General features: G+C 36.6%; 1 protein-coding gene across 1 annotated transcript; it reads right to left on the reverse strand.

Moving 5' to 3' along the window:
• Nucleotides 1-1,694: 1,694 nt before the first annotated feature.
• On the reverse strand, nucleotides 1,695-4,264 carry LOC121972248 (protein DETOXIFICATION 33-like). Its single transcript, XM_042523939.1, has 8 exons — nucleotides 3,992-4,264; nucleotides 3,282-3,823; nucleotides 3,110-3,196; nucleotides 2,905-2,961; nucleotides 2,574-2,812; nucleotides 2,359-2,477; nucleotides 1,919-2,005; nucleotides 1,695-1,796 (listed from the first exon to the last, which is right to left on the reverse strand). Exons 1-8 carry the CDS (start codon nucleotides 4,262-4,264, stop codon nucleotides 1,695-1,697), a joined length of 1,506 nt encoding a protein of 501 aa, XP_042379873.1.
• Nucleotides 4,265-17,728: the final 13,464 nt, after the last annotated feature.

The following is a 17,728-nucleotide window of genomic DNA, read 5'->3' on the forward strand; positions in this document are numbered from 1 at the left end:
ATGGTGTGTTAGGGTGATAGGGGCTCATAGGGGTTGGTACATAACTAGCTCTGAGAAGGTAGCCTTAGCGTGACATTGACATTGCGAGGCCTTGGCCCCTGTGAAATTGACTTGGTTTTGGGGGTTGACTTGGAGGTTATTTTGGACACAGGGCCCTCCTCGTTAGGGGGTAAAGAAGAGACATGTGGAGCCATAAGGGGGCTGGTCGACATGGAGGGATGCGCTAGTGCCAGATTAGAGGGAGTAGGAGTCTGTGGTGCGGTGGGTCTAACAACAGCTGAGTTCTCTCCTCGCTCGAACGGTGGATGAGTTGAGGTGGCAGTGGTTGGAGTCGGGGGTGTAGACACAACCGGTCGGTGTCTTTTGCGATGAAGGCCCAGAGGCACGTTAGACTCGGTGGACTTAGCAGGGACTGACTTGGGAACTAGAGAAGGCCGAGTGGGTAGCAACTCTATAGTGTTGGCCTCTGCATCAATCCCCGCAGCTCAGCTGGTACCCTCTTCGCCCGTCTAGTCTTCGGTGGAGTCGATTGGCAAAGCATCACAATAACCTAGCTTGACCTTTTCATGCTGATTCATTTCTTCATTGTCCATCATAATGGACGTTGATACGCAAGCCCTCAACATGATTTCAATTGCAAAACAATAAAAGAGAATCAGTTAGGTATAACAGCATAAGGGAGTCGAGTCCCTTACCAAAGCTCCTAGGCAATCCGGCTCAAATGAGATTAAGCTCGAAGTAACTTGTGGATATCGAAGTTAAGTCAGAGAGGATCTCTGAAGCATGGGTATACAAAGGTGTCTCTCGATATTCACCCAGCTCTGGTGTAGGAGGCAATTCCATCTGCTAGCCAGTAGGAAAAAACACAAGAGGGACGAGTTGGAGATAGAAGTAATGAGATTTTCAACATTTAATGGAAGAGGGCATTTTGTCAAAAAAAAAAATGAAACTCACTTGAACGTGGAACAAAAAGATGCCTGGTTTAAATTTTTTGGGATAATAAAAAAAGTGAAAGAAGCTATGAATCAAGGGGATGTGGTATAGTATGAAGATAATCACAACCCTACACAACAACCTTATGGAGCTGGGAACAAGTTGTTGGAAGGGAATGTGGAAGTAACAAGAGATTTCAGAAAAGAATCCCGCAATGAAAAGCAAAAACTGGCCAGAAATTGATCTTTGTAAAAGGTAATATAGCCAGCCAGAGGAAGATTGAGACAATAATAGCCTAAAGGTATGATGATCTGGTGATCGTCGGGGATATTATAATTGAGGCGCATCTGATCTACCTCTCCTCTGTTAAAATCTAATTCAGTGGAGGTCTATCAGAGACCAAGGATGGAAGAAGAGGAAGTAGAGGCCATGGAAAACGGACAAAGGAAGTAGATAAGATGGGAGAGATGAACTTACGATGGGGAGAGGAAGCCCCAAGCAATCGTAGGCGACAGCGAGACTATCTTCTGCGCTTTCAAACATGATCAGTTATAATTGCTTTTTTTTTTTTAGAGTAACCTGGCATTCAGTTTTAACGTTATCCTGTTTCTGATCAGAACTACATATAACTGCTGCATGTTTTCTGATCAAAATCTCCTGGTTACATAACGACAAGAAAACCTTGTGATTCCAACAGCTCATCTTGTTGAGCTTCTTTCTGCAAAATGAACCTATTGTCTCTGAAACATAATTTCATATGATTATGAAAGCCTTTCAGATCCCTCAGTTACTGCAGAATAATTATCCCTCGTTTCATTATCCCCGCCTGCCCACTTCCTTATTCGAGAACCTGCTTCCCTTGCCTGACAAAATGAGGGTAACAAAAAACACAAACTGTTCAGATATCTCCAATTATGAATGGTGAGTTTTGGTGAAATGCTCATGGTTTGATTGTTGGCAGCAGAGTAAATGTGAAAGACTTTACCTCAATCGTCCAATTGGTTCCCGCCGTGATGCTGATTAAAATGACAGTCTGCATGCATACTCCAGTCAGCATGCCACTCCACATTCCCTACGTTCATTCAACACAAGTCAATTTTCAAAAACTAAAATTGCAGATGAAAGATTTGGCTTTTAATTCTTTCTCAGAAAAATCATGTACAAACTCGATCCCCATATGATCCGTTGCCAATTTAACGCCGACCATTTGCAGATGAATGAATGATCGGGATTAAAAGCCAAATCGCTCAGCTATATTATGAAGATCTATCTCCTTCATCCTAGTTGTTGTATCCTTTTAATTAAACGGTTGAAATATACTGGTATATATAGGAAACTTTGATGCTATTCTAGTGTGTGTTTTTTTTCTCTTTTTTAAATGAATGGTGGTGCTTGAAATTAAACTTATCGATTCAAGTTTCATACCTTAACCCCTAAATCAAAATAGAATGCCAGCAAGCATCCCATTGGGATCCCGACCAAATAGTAACAGCCCATATTAATGTACGCCACCAGCCACTGCCACCCTGCTCCAACTGCTACCCCTGCCGAGACAAACAAATTAAATTAAACTCGAGTCACTTGTACATGCATTCGAGTCCTCTTACTTAACAAGCAAATTATAGGACAGGACAGTGCACCAGTTAGCACCGGCTGAACGCTGTTGAACAGGACAGTGCAGGCGAAGATGACGGCGAGGTTGGAGACGGCGCGAACCACCTCGGGGCTGTTGGTGAAGGGAGCTCCGTAGACGTCCCTGAAAGCCACCACCAGGCTGAAGAAGATGATGCCCAGCGTCAAGGACCACATGACGACGCAGAGGATCGAGAACTTGGCCGCTCGCGGCCGCCCTGCTCCCAGCTCATTCGATATCCTCACGCTGCGTGCATGTATATATATATCGTTAACAACAGATTGGTCAAGGAAACAGAGCCAAGGAAGGGGAGTGAGTTCGCGTGTTTGGATAATTGCCTGATTGCTACGTTGAAGCCGAAAAACACCATGAACTCCCAGCCATTGATGTTGTTGCTGCGACGGATCGGAGAAGAAGATTTATGCAGGTGAGCAAATATGGAGATTCAAAGTGAAGGTTTAAAATAAAATTATTTTTTTTGTTTTAGTTTATATATTATGAGGAGGAAATTCTAATATTTTAAAATATGGGAGGTCAACTGACCAGATGGATACTGCGGCGACTGCAATTTGAGGATTCTTCAAATGGCCAACCAGGACGATGAGACACGTGTAGTACCAGAACTCGAGGCTGCGAATCGAAACAGTGAGAAATCGTTGCAGATCGTTGGCAAATCGCGGCTTGGAGTTCATTTGATTGATCTTTAATTAACTACCAGATCATTATGGCGGATCCGATGGAGAGCCACGCGAAGGATCCCAGCCCGGTGAAGGCCGACCAACTGAAGCCGTTCCAGGCGCCAGGGCAGTAGCCCATGGCGATGTACGCGAACTGGCAGCCCACCACGATCCACCAGGCGAGGTTGAGCGACACGGCGGCGCCGGCGAGGCCCAGGCGGAAGTGGACGACGAGGAGCCAGGTGAAGGAGACATGGAAGACGAGGGCGACGGCGGCGACGGCGGCCATCAGCATGACCTTGCTCTGCGCCTGCAGGAACTTGGAGATGGGGAAGTTGAGGGCGTAGGCGAACAGCTGGGGGATCATGTAGATGGCGAAGCGGCCGGTGACAACGGCGATGTCGTCGTCCAGCTTGAGGAAACGGAGGAGAGGGGTGGCGAAGAGATAGATCGGGAGGAGGCAAGCGGACATGGCGAGGAGGATGAGCCAGGATCGCTGCATGTACACGCCGAGCATGTGGTGCTGCTTCGCGCCGTAGGCTTGCCCGCAGAGCGTCTCCAGGGCGCTTCCCATCCCCATCTGCCATTTTTGCCAAACAGAGAATCACACAATCAATGGTAAATCTTAAAAGGCGGAGACAGGGACGATCGAGTCGAGGATGCCAAATGAGCTAAAAACGACGGGCAAAACAAACGGACTTCATCGTTGATTTTAAAGAATGTGAATAAAAGTACAAACGGTGATGACCATGATGCCGAAGGCGAGGCCGGCGATGACCATGTTCTCCGTGGACACGGCGTCGAGCTCGAGGGTGGTTAGGTGGCCGGCAAAGATTTGGGTGGTGGCGCCGAGGGAGTAGCGGCAGACGGAGGTGAAGATGGAGGGGCCGGCCAAGTACCACAGCCGCTTGTTCTCCGCCGCCCACGCCCGACCGAACTGCTTCACGCTCCTAATCTCCTCCATGTCCTCCTCCGCATTGCCGGCTCGGCCTCCATTGTTTCCGAGCAGAGCTTCCTCCATTCCTCTCTCTCTCCACGAAAAGTGATGCAAAAGAGAAACAAAACAAATGTACAACAGGAATCACCAACTGTTGATTTCCTCATTTGTAAACGTCAAATAAATAGAAGAAAATTACTTTTTATTTTATTTTTTCTTCTAACATTATGGATCGAGTTAAAATTGTATTTATACACACGCACATTTCATGATTCCAATATAATACGTATTCCAAAATATTCCTATTTGCTTAAAGCAAGAGAATCAATTCCACCGATAGGAACAGTTAAATATTTCACCCAAAAATAGTTAAACGCAATAAAAAGAACATACCTAACAAGCAAAGCTATATATAAAAAAAGGTTAAACAATGATTCTTGTATCTTAATGACAATACCTACAAAAAGTTAGAATTAAGACAAACTTTATATGACCACCGTCAGTCAACCCTTGCTTGGATATTATTTCTTTTAAAACTCTTACATCCAAATGGTGTGATAATGGATACGTATTCTAAAACTCATCACATGCCAAGATTCAATTCTTGAATGCCATTAATGGCAAAAAAAAAAAATTCATTCAAATGTGCGTTCTTCAGCTTGGACCCATGTGACTTATAAATAATAAGTTATATACATGTGAATCATATACGTTTATATTTTTTGAAGAGCCTAATATATTCAATTTGTATTCAACCGGATAATTATTATTTATGCATTTTGTAAAATCAGGTAAGACATTAATACAATAAATTTAATTAATTATATATATACAACTTCCATTCTCACATCCACCTGCCATTACTTTTCAAGTTTCCATTCTCACATCCACCTGCCACTATTTTTCCAGCTTCCAACTATTTGACTTTCTATATTTAAGTGCACGCGCTTAAGTTGTATATTCATAGAACACCCTGTCCATGTATATTAGGGGTCAGCACTTAATCCATCAAATCCATCAACCCGCTTATGCCGATTCGAATCGAACTAAAAAAAAATAATTCGTCAGATATAGAGCCAGATATAGGATCTTGATATTGTATTATCTGATCTAATAGGACCGGATAATTTTTTATCCCAATAACCGAACCAACCCGATCCGCGATCACCCCGACTTGTAGCAACTACTATTGATGAGCTGCTACACGTTATAGCAGCTACTGTCGATAAGCTTCTATATGTTATAGTAGCTATTTCCGATTAGCTACTACAACGTATAATGAGTAATGTTTATTATCATTTTAAAATATTTTATTTTTTTGTTGGTGTACTTATATTTATATTTTATATTTCATTGGATATAGGGTCGGATATCCAAATAACTGACAACCCGTTGGATATCTGATACATAAGAATTGCCGGATATAGGGCCGGATGTAGGTCCTGATATTACATTATCTGATCTAGTAGGGCCGGATAGTTTTTTACCCCAATAATCGAACCAACCCAATCCATGATCACCCCTAATGTATATTATAGCGGTCCTCCTGATAGTTATAAAGTAATCTTTTATAATTAAAGATTATTCGGGATTTATCGTGTTTTTATTCATCTTCTTTATTGATTATAAAAGTTGGGGGTTTATGTAGAGAAGTAGATTTTTGAATGACGCATAATTGTAGTAATTATTAGATATATATTTTGCATTTTTTGTTGAGAATTTCGGGCCACAAAAATTACTTTTTCGCGTTGCGGAAACCTCGATTTCCATGCCACCGGATCCGTGCGAAGTAAAATAAAAACAAAAAATTTACGAGTACGAGTTTCTTACATCTAGATCTACACTAGAACTACATAGTTAAGAGATTTACCCTTGATGTGAAGCCCTTCGCAATCCCGCTCGTCCAAAGGTTCGCCGGATCTCGAGATCGTCAAGTGTACGATCCTCTAGAAGTATCCACACAAACAGACTAGGTGGAGAAGACCAAACAAAGGTGTGCTAGCACCTTAGATGGTTCGGCCAAGGAGGAGGAGAGGGAGAGCAAGAAGAGAGGAAGAAGATAGAATGAATGCCTTGAATGAAAAAATCAATCTCTTCCACACTAAAGGTGGCTGACCACATAATGGCTTGTAACCCCCATGGAATATCAAGAGTCAAGTCTCTTGATCTCCTTCATGAGGTGACATTTGGTCAAGTCAAACTTGACTAAATGAAGAAGCCTTGATGATGTGGCATTGGTCAAGTCAAAGTCAAGTCAAAACTTGACTCTTCATCTTCTTACTTAAGTCAAGTCAAACTTGACCACTTCTCTCCCTTGGTTGATCTAATCTAACCATTTAATTCAAGCCAATTTAATATAATGAATCTAATTCATTTAATTAAATTGATTCAATGAGTCATAATCTAAATTAGACTTATTGAACACATGAATCAAATTGAGTCCAAGTCAATTAGTTCAATTAGGATTACTCTTAATCCAATTTGATTCATCACATGAATCTAATCCTCTTGGTTCATCATATGAACCTAATCTCCATCTAATTGTCCTTTGTGTGTAACCCTATAGGTTCTTATAACGTTGGCAATGCTCCTAAACCCATTTAGAAGCATAAATAATGAGCGGTATCTAGCAACACATTATTACTACCCAAGTTATAAGAATGTTGAGATCCAACATCACATTGTGACTACTAATTGTGACTCCTCACAATATATGACAAGTGTCCTTCTATCCTAGACATCTAGATTGATCAATATGAGGCATAGACTGTGTCATCCTCTAATCAATCTAAATCTTGAACTCCAAGTAGACTCACTCAATCAAATGAGCTCAATATCTCATATTGACTCATTTGGGCATGGCCATGCAGTTCGTGGTCTCACTCTATCAAAAATATCAATGTCGCTCCCGTCATATAGGAGGGATAGATCTCATCTACATCACTCACATCCCTCTGCATAATTCGTTACATATCCAGTAATCGCCTTTATAGTCCACCCAGTTACGGGTGACATTTGACGAAGCCAAAGTACGTAACTCCTTATATAGGGATCCATGGTGACTTCAGGTCCAAGGACTAGTAGTCATACTAATAGCCACATGAGAAAGTATATGACACTCATATAACGATCCATGATACTTTCTCATGGCAGGTCATTCAGTATACATTCTCCAATGCATACCCATGTGTCAACTTGATATCTCCATATCCATGACTTGTGAGATCAAGTCATCGAGTTGACCTACATGCTAGTCTTATTGCATTAACATTGTCCCTGAATGTTAATACTCGACTAGGAATGATTGTGAGTAGTGTTCCCTATATCATCTCACTATCGATTCAACCAATCGATTGATATAGGTAAGAACCTTCTACTCAAAGACGCTACTATACTTAGTTATTTGACACCAATATAAGTAAGTATAATAACCAAAACAAATGCCTTCATTAATATACAAGAATATAATACAATGAGTCCATACAACAATCATCAAATGATTGGCTCTAGGGCTCTAACTAACATTTTTCTGTTTCCCAATTTGTTTATCTTAAATTTTGCTCCTTAATGGTTAGGTCAGGGTTAATTATTGCCAATTTACAATATACTTTGTCACGTTCCCAGTATTTGGTTGAATTGTTATCAATAATTTCTAGTTTTTCTAATCGAAAGACAAGAGAGTCTAAATCTGATTGATGGGTATTGATTGTCTGAAGTAATTATTTTGGGAAGATAAAATCCTTAAGAATATCCCAGATAGAATCATTTATAGGGCTTGTCTAGCCAAGTGAGTCTAGTTTTCCTGATATTCAGAAAAAGCGAGTTCACAAGTTGACAGAAGAGAAGACTGTTTGCAAGTCCCTTTGATAGTACACTGACAAGTGGCGTCAGAGGATTGAGTTTGAGTTTCTGTTGTATGTGATGGAGCAATCAGAGGCTGAACTACAGAGGGATAATCTGAAACAATAGGGGCTACTATTGGAGTAAAAAAAGAATAGGGCATAGTCTTTAGTAAGCAGAAAAGCTCAGTCTGGTGATATGAGAAAATTGAGACCCAAGATAAGGTGTATATTAGGATGTAACTGTTGGTTGGTCCTAGGAAGATCGTACCGGTTCCACTGTACAAAAATTTTGTACAAGTGTCGAACCTTTCCTAAACAACCTATTGTGTTATTTAGAAGTTAAATTAGGAATCGCAAACGGAACTTAACATTATTGATTCTAAATTTAACTTATCTGTTCTTAATGGTTTAGATTTGGATCGCAAGCGAAACTTAACACTATTGATCCAAATCAACCTATGTTATAAAGTTAATTAAATATTTATTTCTAAAATCGGCTCCCAGATCAAACATGGCGAGGCACTAGGCCTTCTTGGGTATGGGATCATCCACCACTGCCTCGACAAAGCCTTTAATAGAAATTTAATATTTAATTTCCTAAAATAACATTAGGTTTAACCAAAAAGAACAATCGAATCACAAATTCGAAAAACAAAAAAAACACAACTCGAATTACAAATTCGAAAAACTAGAATCTAATGCCTTTTGTGTTTGGAATTCATACAAAGAAAAATAACTAGCATGATGCAGAAAAAAATTACTAGTTATACCTTTTCTTTGTATGCTAATAACCTCGAGATCTTCTGTCGTATTCCTCGCTTCCTCTTGGACGTCGTGTGGGCGACGATCCTCCAAGATGAACACCACCCAAAACCTTCTTCCTCCTTCTCTAAAATCCGGCCACCATCACCACCAAGGAACCAAAGAGAGCAAGGGGAAAGGGAAGGGAGAGAGGGTCGGCCACAATAGAGAGCTCAACAAGAGAATAAGAATTGATAATACATGAGGCCTCCTCTCCCCTTCTTTTATATTACTTGCCCAAGGCAAATAAGGAAAGACTTTTTACAAAAATTAAAATCTTCCTCTTGTTTTTCCTTTTTCCTCTTTTATTTTCCCTTTTCTTTCCTCTTGATTGATTCAATCATCAATCATTGATTCAATTGATTGAATCATGGATGATTGGATGCTTTTAATGGTCGACCCCTTGCTTGGACACCAAGCAAGGGTGGTCGGCCACATCATCATCAAGAGAAATAATTTTTTATAAAATTTTATAAAAGAATAAATCTTTTTATACAATTTTACAAGCTCTCTTTCCATATGTGAATGTTAAAAAAGGAAAGTTTTAAAAAATTAAAACCAAGTTTTAAAATTTAAAACTTCTCTTATAAAATTTCCTTTTTTAACATGGTTACAAAAATAGAAAGTTTCAAATTTAAAACTTCTCTTCCTTTTTCTAAAAACCATGAGGATGGTTAAAAAAGAAAAGTTTTAAAACTTTTAAACTTTCTTTTAAACCATGTGGCCTAATTCAAATAAGGAAAGTTTTAAATTTTAAAATCTCTCTTTTAAAACTTGTAGATATCTACAAAGAAAATATTTTAAAAATTCAAAACACCCCTCATGATTTGAATTATGTGGCCGACACCCTTTAAATTAAAAGTGGTCGGCCACCTTAAGGAGATTATGGTCGACCCCTTTGGCTTGGTCACCAAGCCATGGGTCGACCCCTTCTTGGACACCAAGATGGGCTTTTCATGAGTGGATTTAAGGCTTCATTGAGGCTACGACAGAGACCTAGAGGAGAAATTGGTTTTGGCTTTCCGACGAGCTTGAGTATCTCGTGTTCGCCCCGAACACACAACTTAAGTTCATCAATAATAACTCATTCCACTAGAGAGTTATTATTGCACTACCACACCAATCTCAAATTACATTATGGGCTCCTTCTTATCATGAGTGTGTTAGTCTCCCTGTGTTTAAGATATCAAATGTCCACTAATTAATTGAGTTACTGACAACTCATTTTAATTAATGTCTTAGTCCAAGAGTAGTACCACTCAACCTTATTGTCATGTCGGACTAAGTCCACCTGTAGGGTTTAACATGAAAATCCTTATGAGCTCTTCTTGGGGACATTCTCAACCTAGATTACTAGGACACAGTTTCCTTCTATAATCAACAACACACACTATAAGTAATATCATTTCTCAACTTATTGGACCTATTGATTTATCAAGCTAAATCTCACCCTTTGATAAGTCAAAGAAATAAATACTAAATATATGTGCTTGTTATTATATTAGGATTAAGAGCACACACTTCCATAATAACTAAGGTCTAGTTCTTTTATTAAGTCAGTATAAAAAGAACTTACTTAAAATGGTCCTACTCAATTCACTTAGAGTGTACTAGTGTAATTTATTAGTCAAGATAAACTAATACCTAATTACACTATGACTATTCCAATGGTTTGCTCCTTTCCATCTTAGTCGTGAGCAACTATTTATAATTTATAAAGAACTGATAATATGATCTTCTGTGTGTGACACCACACACCATGTTATCTACAATATAAATTAATTGAACAACTACACTTAACAAATAAATGTAGACATTTGACCAATGTGATTCTTTTATTTCAAAAATAAATGTTTACAAAAGTTAGGCTTTTAGTATACACTCTAACAGTAACAAGGGTTTAACCCATAATTTGGAGAGAGTTTGGAGAGCACTATAGGTACCACAATTATTATAAAACCTTAAATGTGTATTAGTGACAAATTGGGTGATGGTAAATTATTATCCGTCAAATTGTGTACTGATTAAAGGTTGGGAGGCTATTTTGATAAACGTTTTGGGTAAAATTGATAGGAGTGTGGCTTCATCTATAGTAGAATTTGTAGCTCCGCTATCTAAAAAGGCATGTAATGTAAATTTATGGTCATGTATATTTACTAGGCATTTTACTCTAATATCAAGAGTTCTACTTGTGTTACAGATACTAGAGGCCTTAATGAAAACCATATCAATATTTGGTGAATCTGTAAGTTGTATCCTTTTACCCTTATCAGAAGGCTATGGAGAAAGCTGTAAGACTAGGTCTTCTAGTTGGTTTGTTACAAGATCCAAATGAGCTTCTAACTGATTTATTCTATTTTATAATGGCAATACTCTTGTTTCCAAAAGAATATTTCTAGAACTGCTTTTAGTGGGTCGCCTATAGGGATTATAATGTTAAAATAGCTATGGAGACAAAGATTGCAGGCCTGCTTTTTGCAATTTGTGTAGGTGCCTCTTTTATCAACTGATGGATAATAACTACACAAATAACAAGGAATGTTATCTGTTCCTATTTTTAATTTCCAATCATGTGTATAGTTGGATACACCTATAGTTGTATTTAGTTGTGTCAGCATTAAGTTCTTGCCTAGGGGTGGGAATACATCCCATAGGTTAGTATCTAGGTTTACTGGACTATAGTCTAAGTCTGGGTAATATGAAGGTTGTAAGAAGGAATTTACTAGGCTATAGTCTAAAGAGGGGGGAACTTCTTCCATGTTATCGACGAAAATAATAGAGTAAATAGAGGATGTGTCGGAGACGTCTAATTGAATTTCTACTAGATCTAAATTTGTACAAGTGACTAATTTGGCTTCTCTTGTATATAAGTTTTTTTTTTATTTGGGCAAGCTAAAGATAAATGGCCTGGTTCATTGCAGGCAAAACAAGTAATAGTGTTAGCATAGGTTTTCTTTATTTGAATTTTCTGACATGTTTGTCTTTATTTAAATAAGGTTTCTTTTCTCTGCTTTTTCGGACGTAATATGTTTTTCTTGGTCTGACATTTTTGGTTTTAACAAGTTATGTAGTTGTTTTAATATTGCTATAATATTTTTACTTTTGTTTAGGTACCATTGAGTCGTACTATTGCAGAGTGTAGATTTGACTACAGAACCCATATTGTTGGTTTTTAAGTTGTTTTTGAATATGAATATAAGTATATTTTCTTTTAATGCAGAGATAATGTGTTGTATGCGTATTCCAATAATGTCATATTGAGGTGTTACTTTCATGTCTGTCCATGCCTTATATATTTCTTTTCTTAATTCCCCAGGAAATTTGCTAAATAGTCTTTCTCCTAATTCTGGGTTACAGTAATTTCCTGATATGGGCTATTAAGGCAAGGAAGTCATTGCAAAAAGGTTTAATCCAATTCCAATTAAAAAGTTGTAATTGCTCTAAATCTCTCATAGCTTCTTTTTGTCTAATATCTAAGCTTGTGCTGGCATCTCTTGTTATAAAAAGTCTGTGGATAATATAACATAAATTAAGTATGTTATTTCCCTGAGAAGCAATCCTAGCTACTTCTTCAGGATGAGTAGTTTTATATGAGTCTCATGCTGCTCTAGCTACATCACCTAAATAATTTTCACCGACTCTTATCATGGCATCATCAGCTTCTATGTCTAGCTCATGTTTGGCTTGGTAGTCTCTTTTAACAGAGACTATCCACTGTTCTAAGTTAGTGTCATACATTTGAGGGTCATTGCATTCTCCTATATTAAGTAGAATCAAATTTTTACCAAAGTATGTAATTTCTGGCGATCTTCTTTTTCCTATAGTTCTTAACAAGGGATTATTGTTTGTATAAGGGTGAATTTGTGTTCGTGGAGGATGCCCCTCTCTATAATCAATAGTTCTCATAGAACTTTCTGGATATCTTACCTGTAAAGGTTGTGATGTATTGGTAGCACTAGATTCTGTAGGATTCATTAAAGCAACATTGGAAAAATAATCTTTCTTTTTGGCTATAATATTATGGTCTTCATCAAAGTATAACATCCAATCTTCATCTAACTTATGATGTAAAACATCAAAAGTTTCTAATTAAGTAAGATATTCTTTTGTAAAATAAATAGCTATTTCAAATGGGAGGTACACGTATTCATTTAAATCATCATAAAATAAAAAGTTATTATCTTCCCTCTGCGGATGTAAGTAAGTACTGGTGTCTATATTCATTAGATTTAGAGCAGACTAGTTATCGTCTTGTTTTTCTTCTTGAGAGGTTGATGGCTTGTAATTGTGAAATCTTACTATGGATTTGCCATGTCTATCTTTATAGATGATGGATTCTATTGATTGTAATGTTTGTGGTGTAATGTTTAGATCTAGGTTAAGATTCCATTCTAATCTAGTAAGTAGGTAAGAAGAAAAGTCTTTTGGTTAGATGAAATAGATTCCCTTTATTGTAAGGGTTTCTATAATATTATTAATTTGAACTTTGAAACTGTTGTTGATACTAGTCATTGTTTTCCTAGAAAGATTATGTCTATTTGAGTATTGTGTTTTTGAAAATATCCATATCCCCTGGCTTGAATAGAAATTTTAATATGGTCGATAAAGTCTGGAATAGTCATATTAAAATTGGGACAAAAATATGTAATTCCGAGATTACTATTCATATCTACTTCTGTAAGTCTAATAAACGCTTTGTCATGATCTGAGAACCTTGAGTCATATACCACTAGAAAGACTTTAGCTCCTATGCTTTTTCTGGTAAGTCCTTTTAGGCCAAACACAATAAGTCCTAAGTGGATATAGTTATGGTTCATTTGTAAAAGTATTCTGGCTGATTCTTTATTCATAAGGGTAAATCTTTCTTCTCCTCTATCTGGTAAGTGTAGTAGTTGGGGTTCTATGATATATATAAAGTGAAGTAGAAAAGGATAACAAACCTTGATGATATAGTTGTTTAGGGTTTAGTATATTTAATTGTTCATTAGAGAAAACAGGAAGGCAAATTAGTGTCATCTTCCTACATAGCCAGGGCATTTGGTTATCTTGTAAATCTTTTACAGGTGAGGCTCACTAGAAGACCAAAGAAGAAGTAAGTTATATATATATATATATATATATATATATATATATATATATAGTTTGGGCGACTTATCTTGCACAACCGTGGGCGACATCTCATGTGGATCATCTATCGCAGCAAAAATTGATTTTTTTTTTTTTTATTTTCCTCTCTCATTTGCATGCATTTATCTTCTCTTCGACATACAAGTCTCTCTCATGCATGCAAAGTGGTGTTTTTTTTATAAACAACACTACGTTGGTGTTGTTTTTTTTTTTTTCAAAATAGCACCACGTGTAGGGGCAGACCTAGGATTCAAAAGTACCTTGGGCCAACCATTGATTATAATTGATACCATAAATTAATTAATTTAAAAATATAGATAAAATAAAAAATTACAGAAGTATTAATTTTTTAAAAATATGTAATACAAATATTTAATATATTTAAAATTATTTAAAAGACTATTGAAATTGTGCTCTTCGATTTTTCTTAGAATCAAAAATATTAGAATTGAACTAATTAATTATTTTCTCATTATTAATTTTTTCAACTGATTCTCTAGATAATTATAGAATCTGCTAAAACACTTCTTCATCTTGTTATGAAGAACTATTTTAATATGTTTCATAATTAAAAATGTTCATTATGTTATTGTTGTAGAAATGAGAAAAGTTAAAATAAGACGTATCAACATGTCAATTAAATAAATATATTAGATTCAGTAGATAAGTAAACGATATAATTATAATTCTCAAATATCGCAACCAATGAATTATTTCCTTCAAATTCACAACAATAAATTTTTAAGCCAAAAATCTAAACTTCAAAATTCATAAACATCATCTCCAAATATCATCGCAATTCAAATAATCACAACTAAATATTCGACATAATTTTAGAGTTGTCGTATTTTACCTCAAAGTCACACAATTTCATAACCTACAATATAAATGAACCAATAAACAATATTAGCTCGATACATGAGTTGAAAACCAAACTAAATTAAATGGATAAAATTTTCACTCAAGGCAACCCATTGTTAGATTATATATATTTATTTGTTTATAGCTTTTAAGGCAATTTGATCTTTTCAATTTTATATTTAGAGTTTAGGGTTTCTTAACTAATATATATATATAAGACCTTATACTCTGTATTTCAAAACATCAAAAAAATATCAATTTTAGATTCAATAATATGGCTAGTTTTTTTTCTTAATTTCTACATGGTATCAAAGTCAAGTTCTCCTTCTCTAACCTAATTTTTTCTGTCCTCCCCTGTTATTGCTTTTTGTTGTTGCTACCGTCTCCTACTGCTACTATTGATTTTGGCACCGACACCTTGTGCTGCCAATTTCGGTGCTAACTCTTTTTTCTACTAATTTCGTTGCTGACGCCCTATCCTGCCGATTTCGGCACCGACGACCTGTCCTACCAATTTCGACATCGACACTCTTTTTTGTTGATTTCGACGTCGACATTTTATGTTGTTGATTTCGACGCCGATGCTCTTTTCTGTCAATTTCGGTGCCAATGCCCTGTGTTACCGATTTTGACATTGATGTCCTTTTCTACTAATTTCGACACCGATGTCCTGTGCTACCAATTTTTACGTTTGACATCCTTTTCTACCTCAAATTCTCTGTGTGACCATGGGTCGTCTTAACACCAATTTTTACGGATATCCTTACAGTTTGGTTATTCTGAGAATTATTCATTCTATTATGATGCCTGGTCATGCAGATGCTTCATGTAAATATGATTCGTATATGTTGGAGCAGTTTCAACAGTTCCTTGCTTCACAACCCTCTGCCATGTCAGCTTCCTCTCATATAGGTTTGTCATCATCTAGTATTTCAGGTATATCTTCTTCTTTATGAAATTTGGACTCTAGTGCCTCCCATCATATGTCATCTAATTTATCATCTTTTGTTTCTTTTTCTCTCCTTTCATCTATATCTATTGTGACTACTAATGGTACTCCTATGTCATTAGTAGGTGTCAGTTCAATTGTTACATCTTGTTTATCTCCTACTAATGTTTATTATATTCTGAGTCTTACTTTAAATCTTATTTATGTTAGTCAATTATGTAAGTCTAGATACCTAGTCTCTTTTTCTTCATCCAATTATTATGTTCAGGATCCACAATCTCATAGGTTAATTGGGATAGTCGTAGGCAAGGAGGACTTTATATTTTAGATCAACTCAAAGTACCAGAAGTTGTAGCTTCAAGTTGGATTTATCATCTTTTCATCTGAATCATTCATCTTCTGATTTTTATTTATAGCACTCTCGTTTACGTCATGTTTCAACATCTAGTTTACAGTTTTTAGCTTTTATAGGAGTATTAGGACCTTTAAAAAGTTCTAATATTTCTGATTGTAGTGGTTGCAAACTGGCCAAATTTGCTACCTTACTATTTTCTAAATGTTTTTTTTCTTCTGCTTCATTTGATCTTATCCATTATGATGTGTGGGTACCCTCTCCTATTCCTACAAAAGGAGGGTCAAGGAATTATATTTCATTTATTAATGATTACACTCGTTACACTTGAGTTTATCTTAAGAAACATAAGTCTAATTATCTTACCATTTTCAACAACTTCTGAGCTCTTGTGAAAGCTCAACATTCTAGTATCATAAAGTGTTTTCATTATGATTTGGGTGGTGAATACACTTCGAATCATTTTTACAATTATTTGCTTCTGATGGTACTATTCATTTATTAATGATTACACTCGTTACACTTGAGTTTATCTTAAGAAACATAAGTCTAATTATCTTACCATTTTCAACAACTTCTGAGCTCTTGTGAAAGCTCAACATTCTAGTATCATAAAGTGTTTTCATTATGATTTGGGTGGTGAATACACTTCGAATCATTTTTACAATTACTTGCTTCTGATGGTACTATTCATCAAACCTCTTGTACAAATACTCCTGAACAGAATGATATGACTGAACTAAAACATAAGCATCTTGTTGAAACAGCTCGTTCATTTTTATTATCTGCCAATGGTCCTAGTACCTTTTGGGGGGAAGCAATCCTTACCACTTCTCACATGATTAATAGAATTCCAACCTCACACAATTTAGGCTTGCCACCTTTTGAAAAATTGTAAGTGCATGCTCTTCTCTATTCCTCTTTGCGTATTTTTGGTTGTACTTGCTTTATCCTTCGTCCACATGTTGAGCGTAATAAATTAGCCTCTCGGTCTGCTCTTTGTGTCTTTTTGGGTTATAGTATTACTCAAAAAGGATATTGTTGCTTTGATCCTGTTAGTAAAAAATTATATGTCTCTCGTCATGTTGTGTTTCTTAAGCATATTTTATTCTTTTCTATTCCAGCTAGTTCGCATAATATGATAAAGTCATATCTTCTTTGTATTAATCCTTTCAATACCGACACTGAGGAAGTTTCACCCACAACTCCTACTGGTAGCTTAACTGAATCTAGTACTTTGGCTCCTGAGATATCCATTCCACATGCTCCTCCTTCTGCCACTATCCAATCATCTCCTAAGGTTGCGGATGATCCTTCTCTCCACCATCATCAATCTACTCATGTTCGTAAGTCTACTAAACTGCCAGATTTTTCTTACTCTTATTATTCTCATTCTTTTGCTTTATTTGTTGCATCTATTCATTGTCTTTCTAAGCCTGTATCATATAGAGAAGCTGTTTGTAATCCACTTTGACAGAATGATATAGCTGAGGAACTAACTGCTTTGCATTAGACTCATACATGGGATTTGTTTTCGTTGCCACCAGGAAAAATACTATTGGTTCTCATTAGGTATAATATGTGCGTAGATTGTATACACTTGTTTAGCATGATTT

The sequence above is a fragment of the Zingiber officinale genome, chromosome 4A, assembly GCF_018446385.1.
Source record: "Zingiber officinale cultivar Zhangliang chromosome 4A, Zo_v1.1, whole genome shotgun sequence".
NCBI classification, from domain to species: Eukaryota; Viridiplantae; Streptophyta; class Magnoliopsida; order Zingiberales; family Zingiberaceae; genus Zingiber; species Zingiber officinale.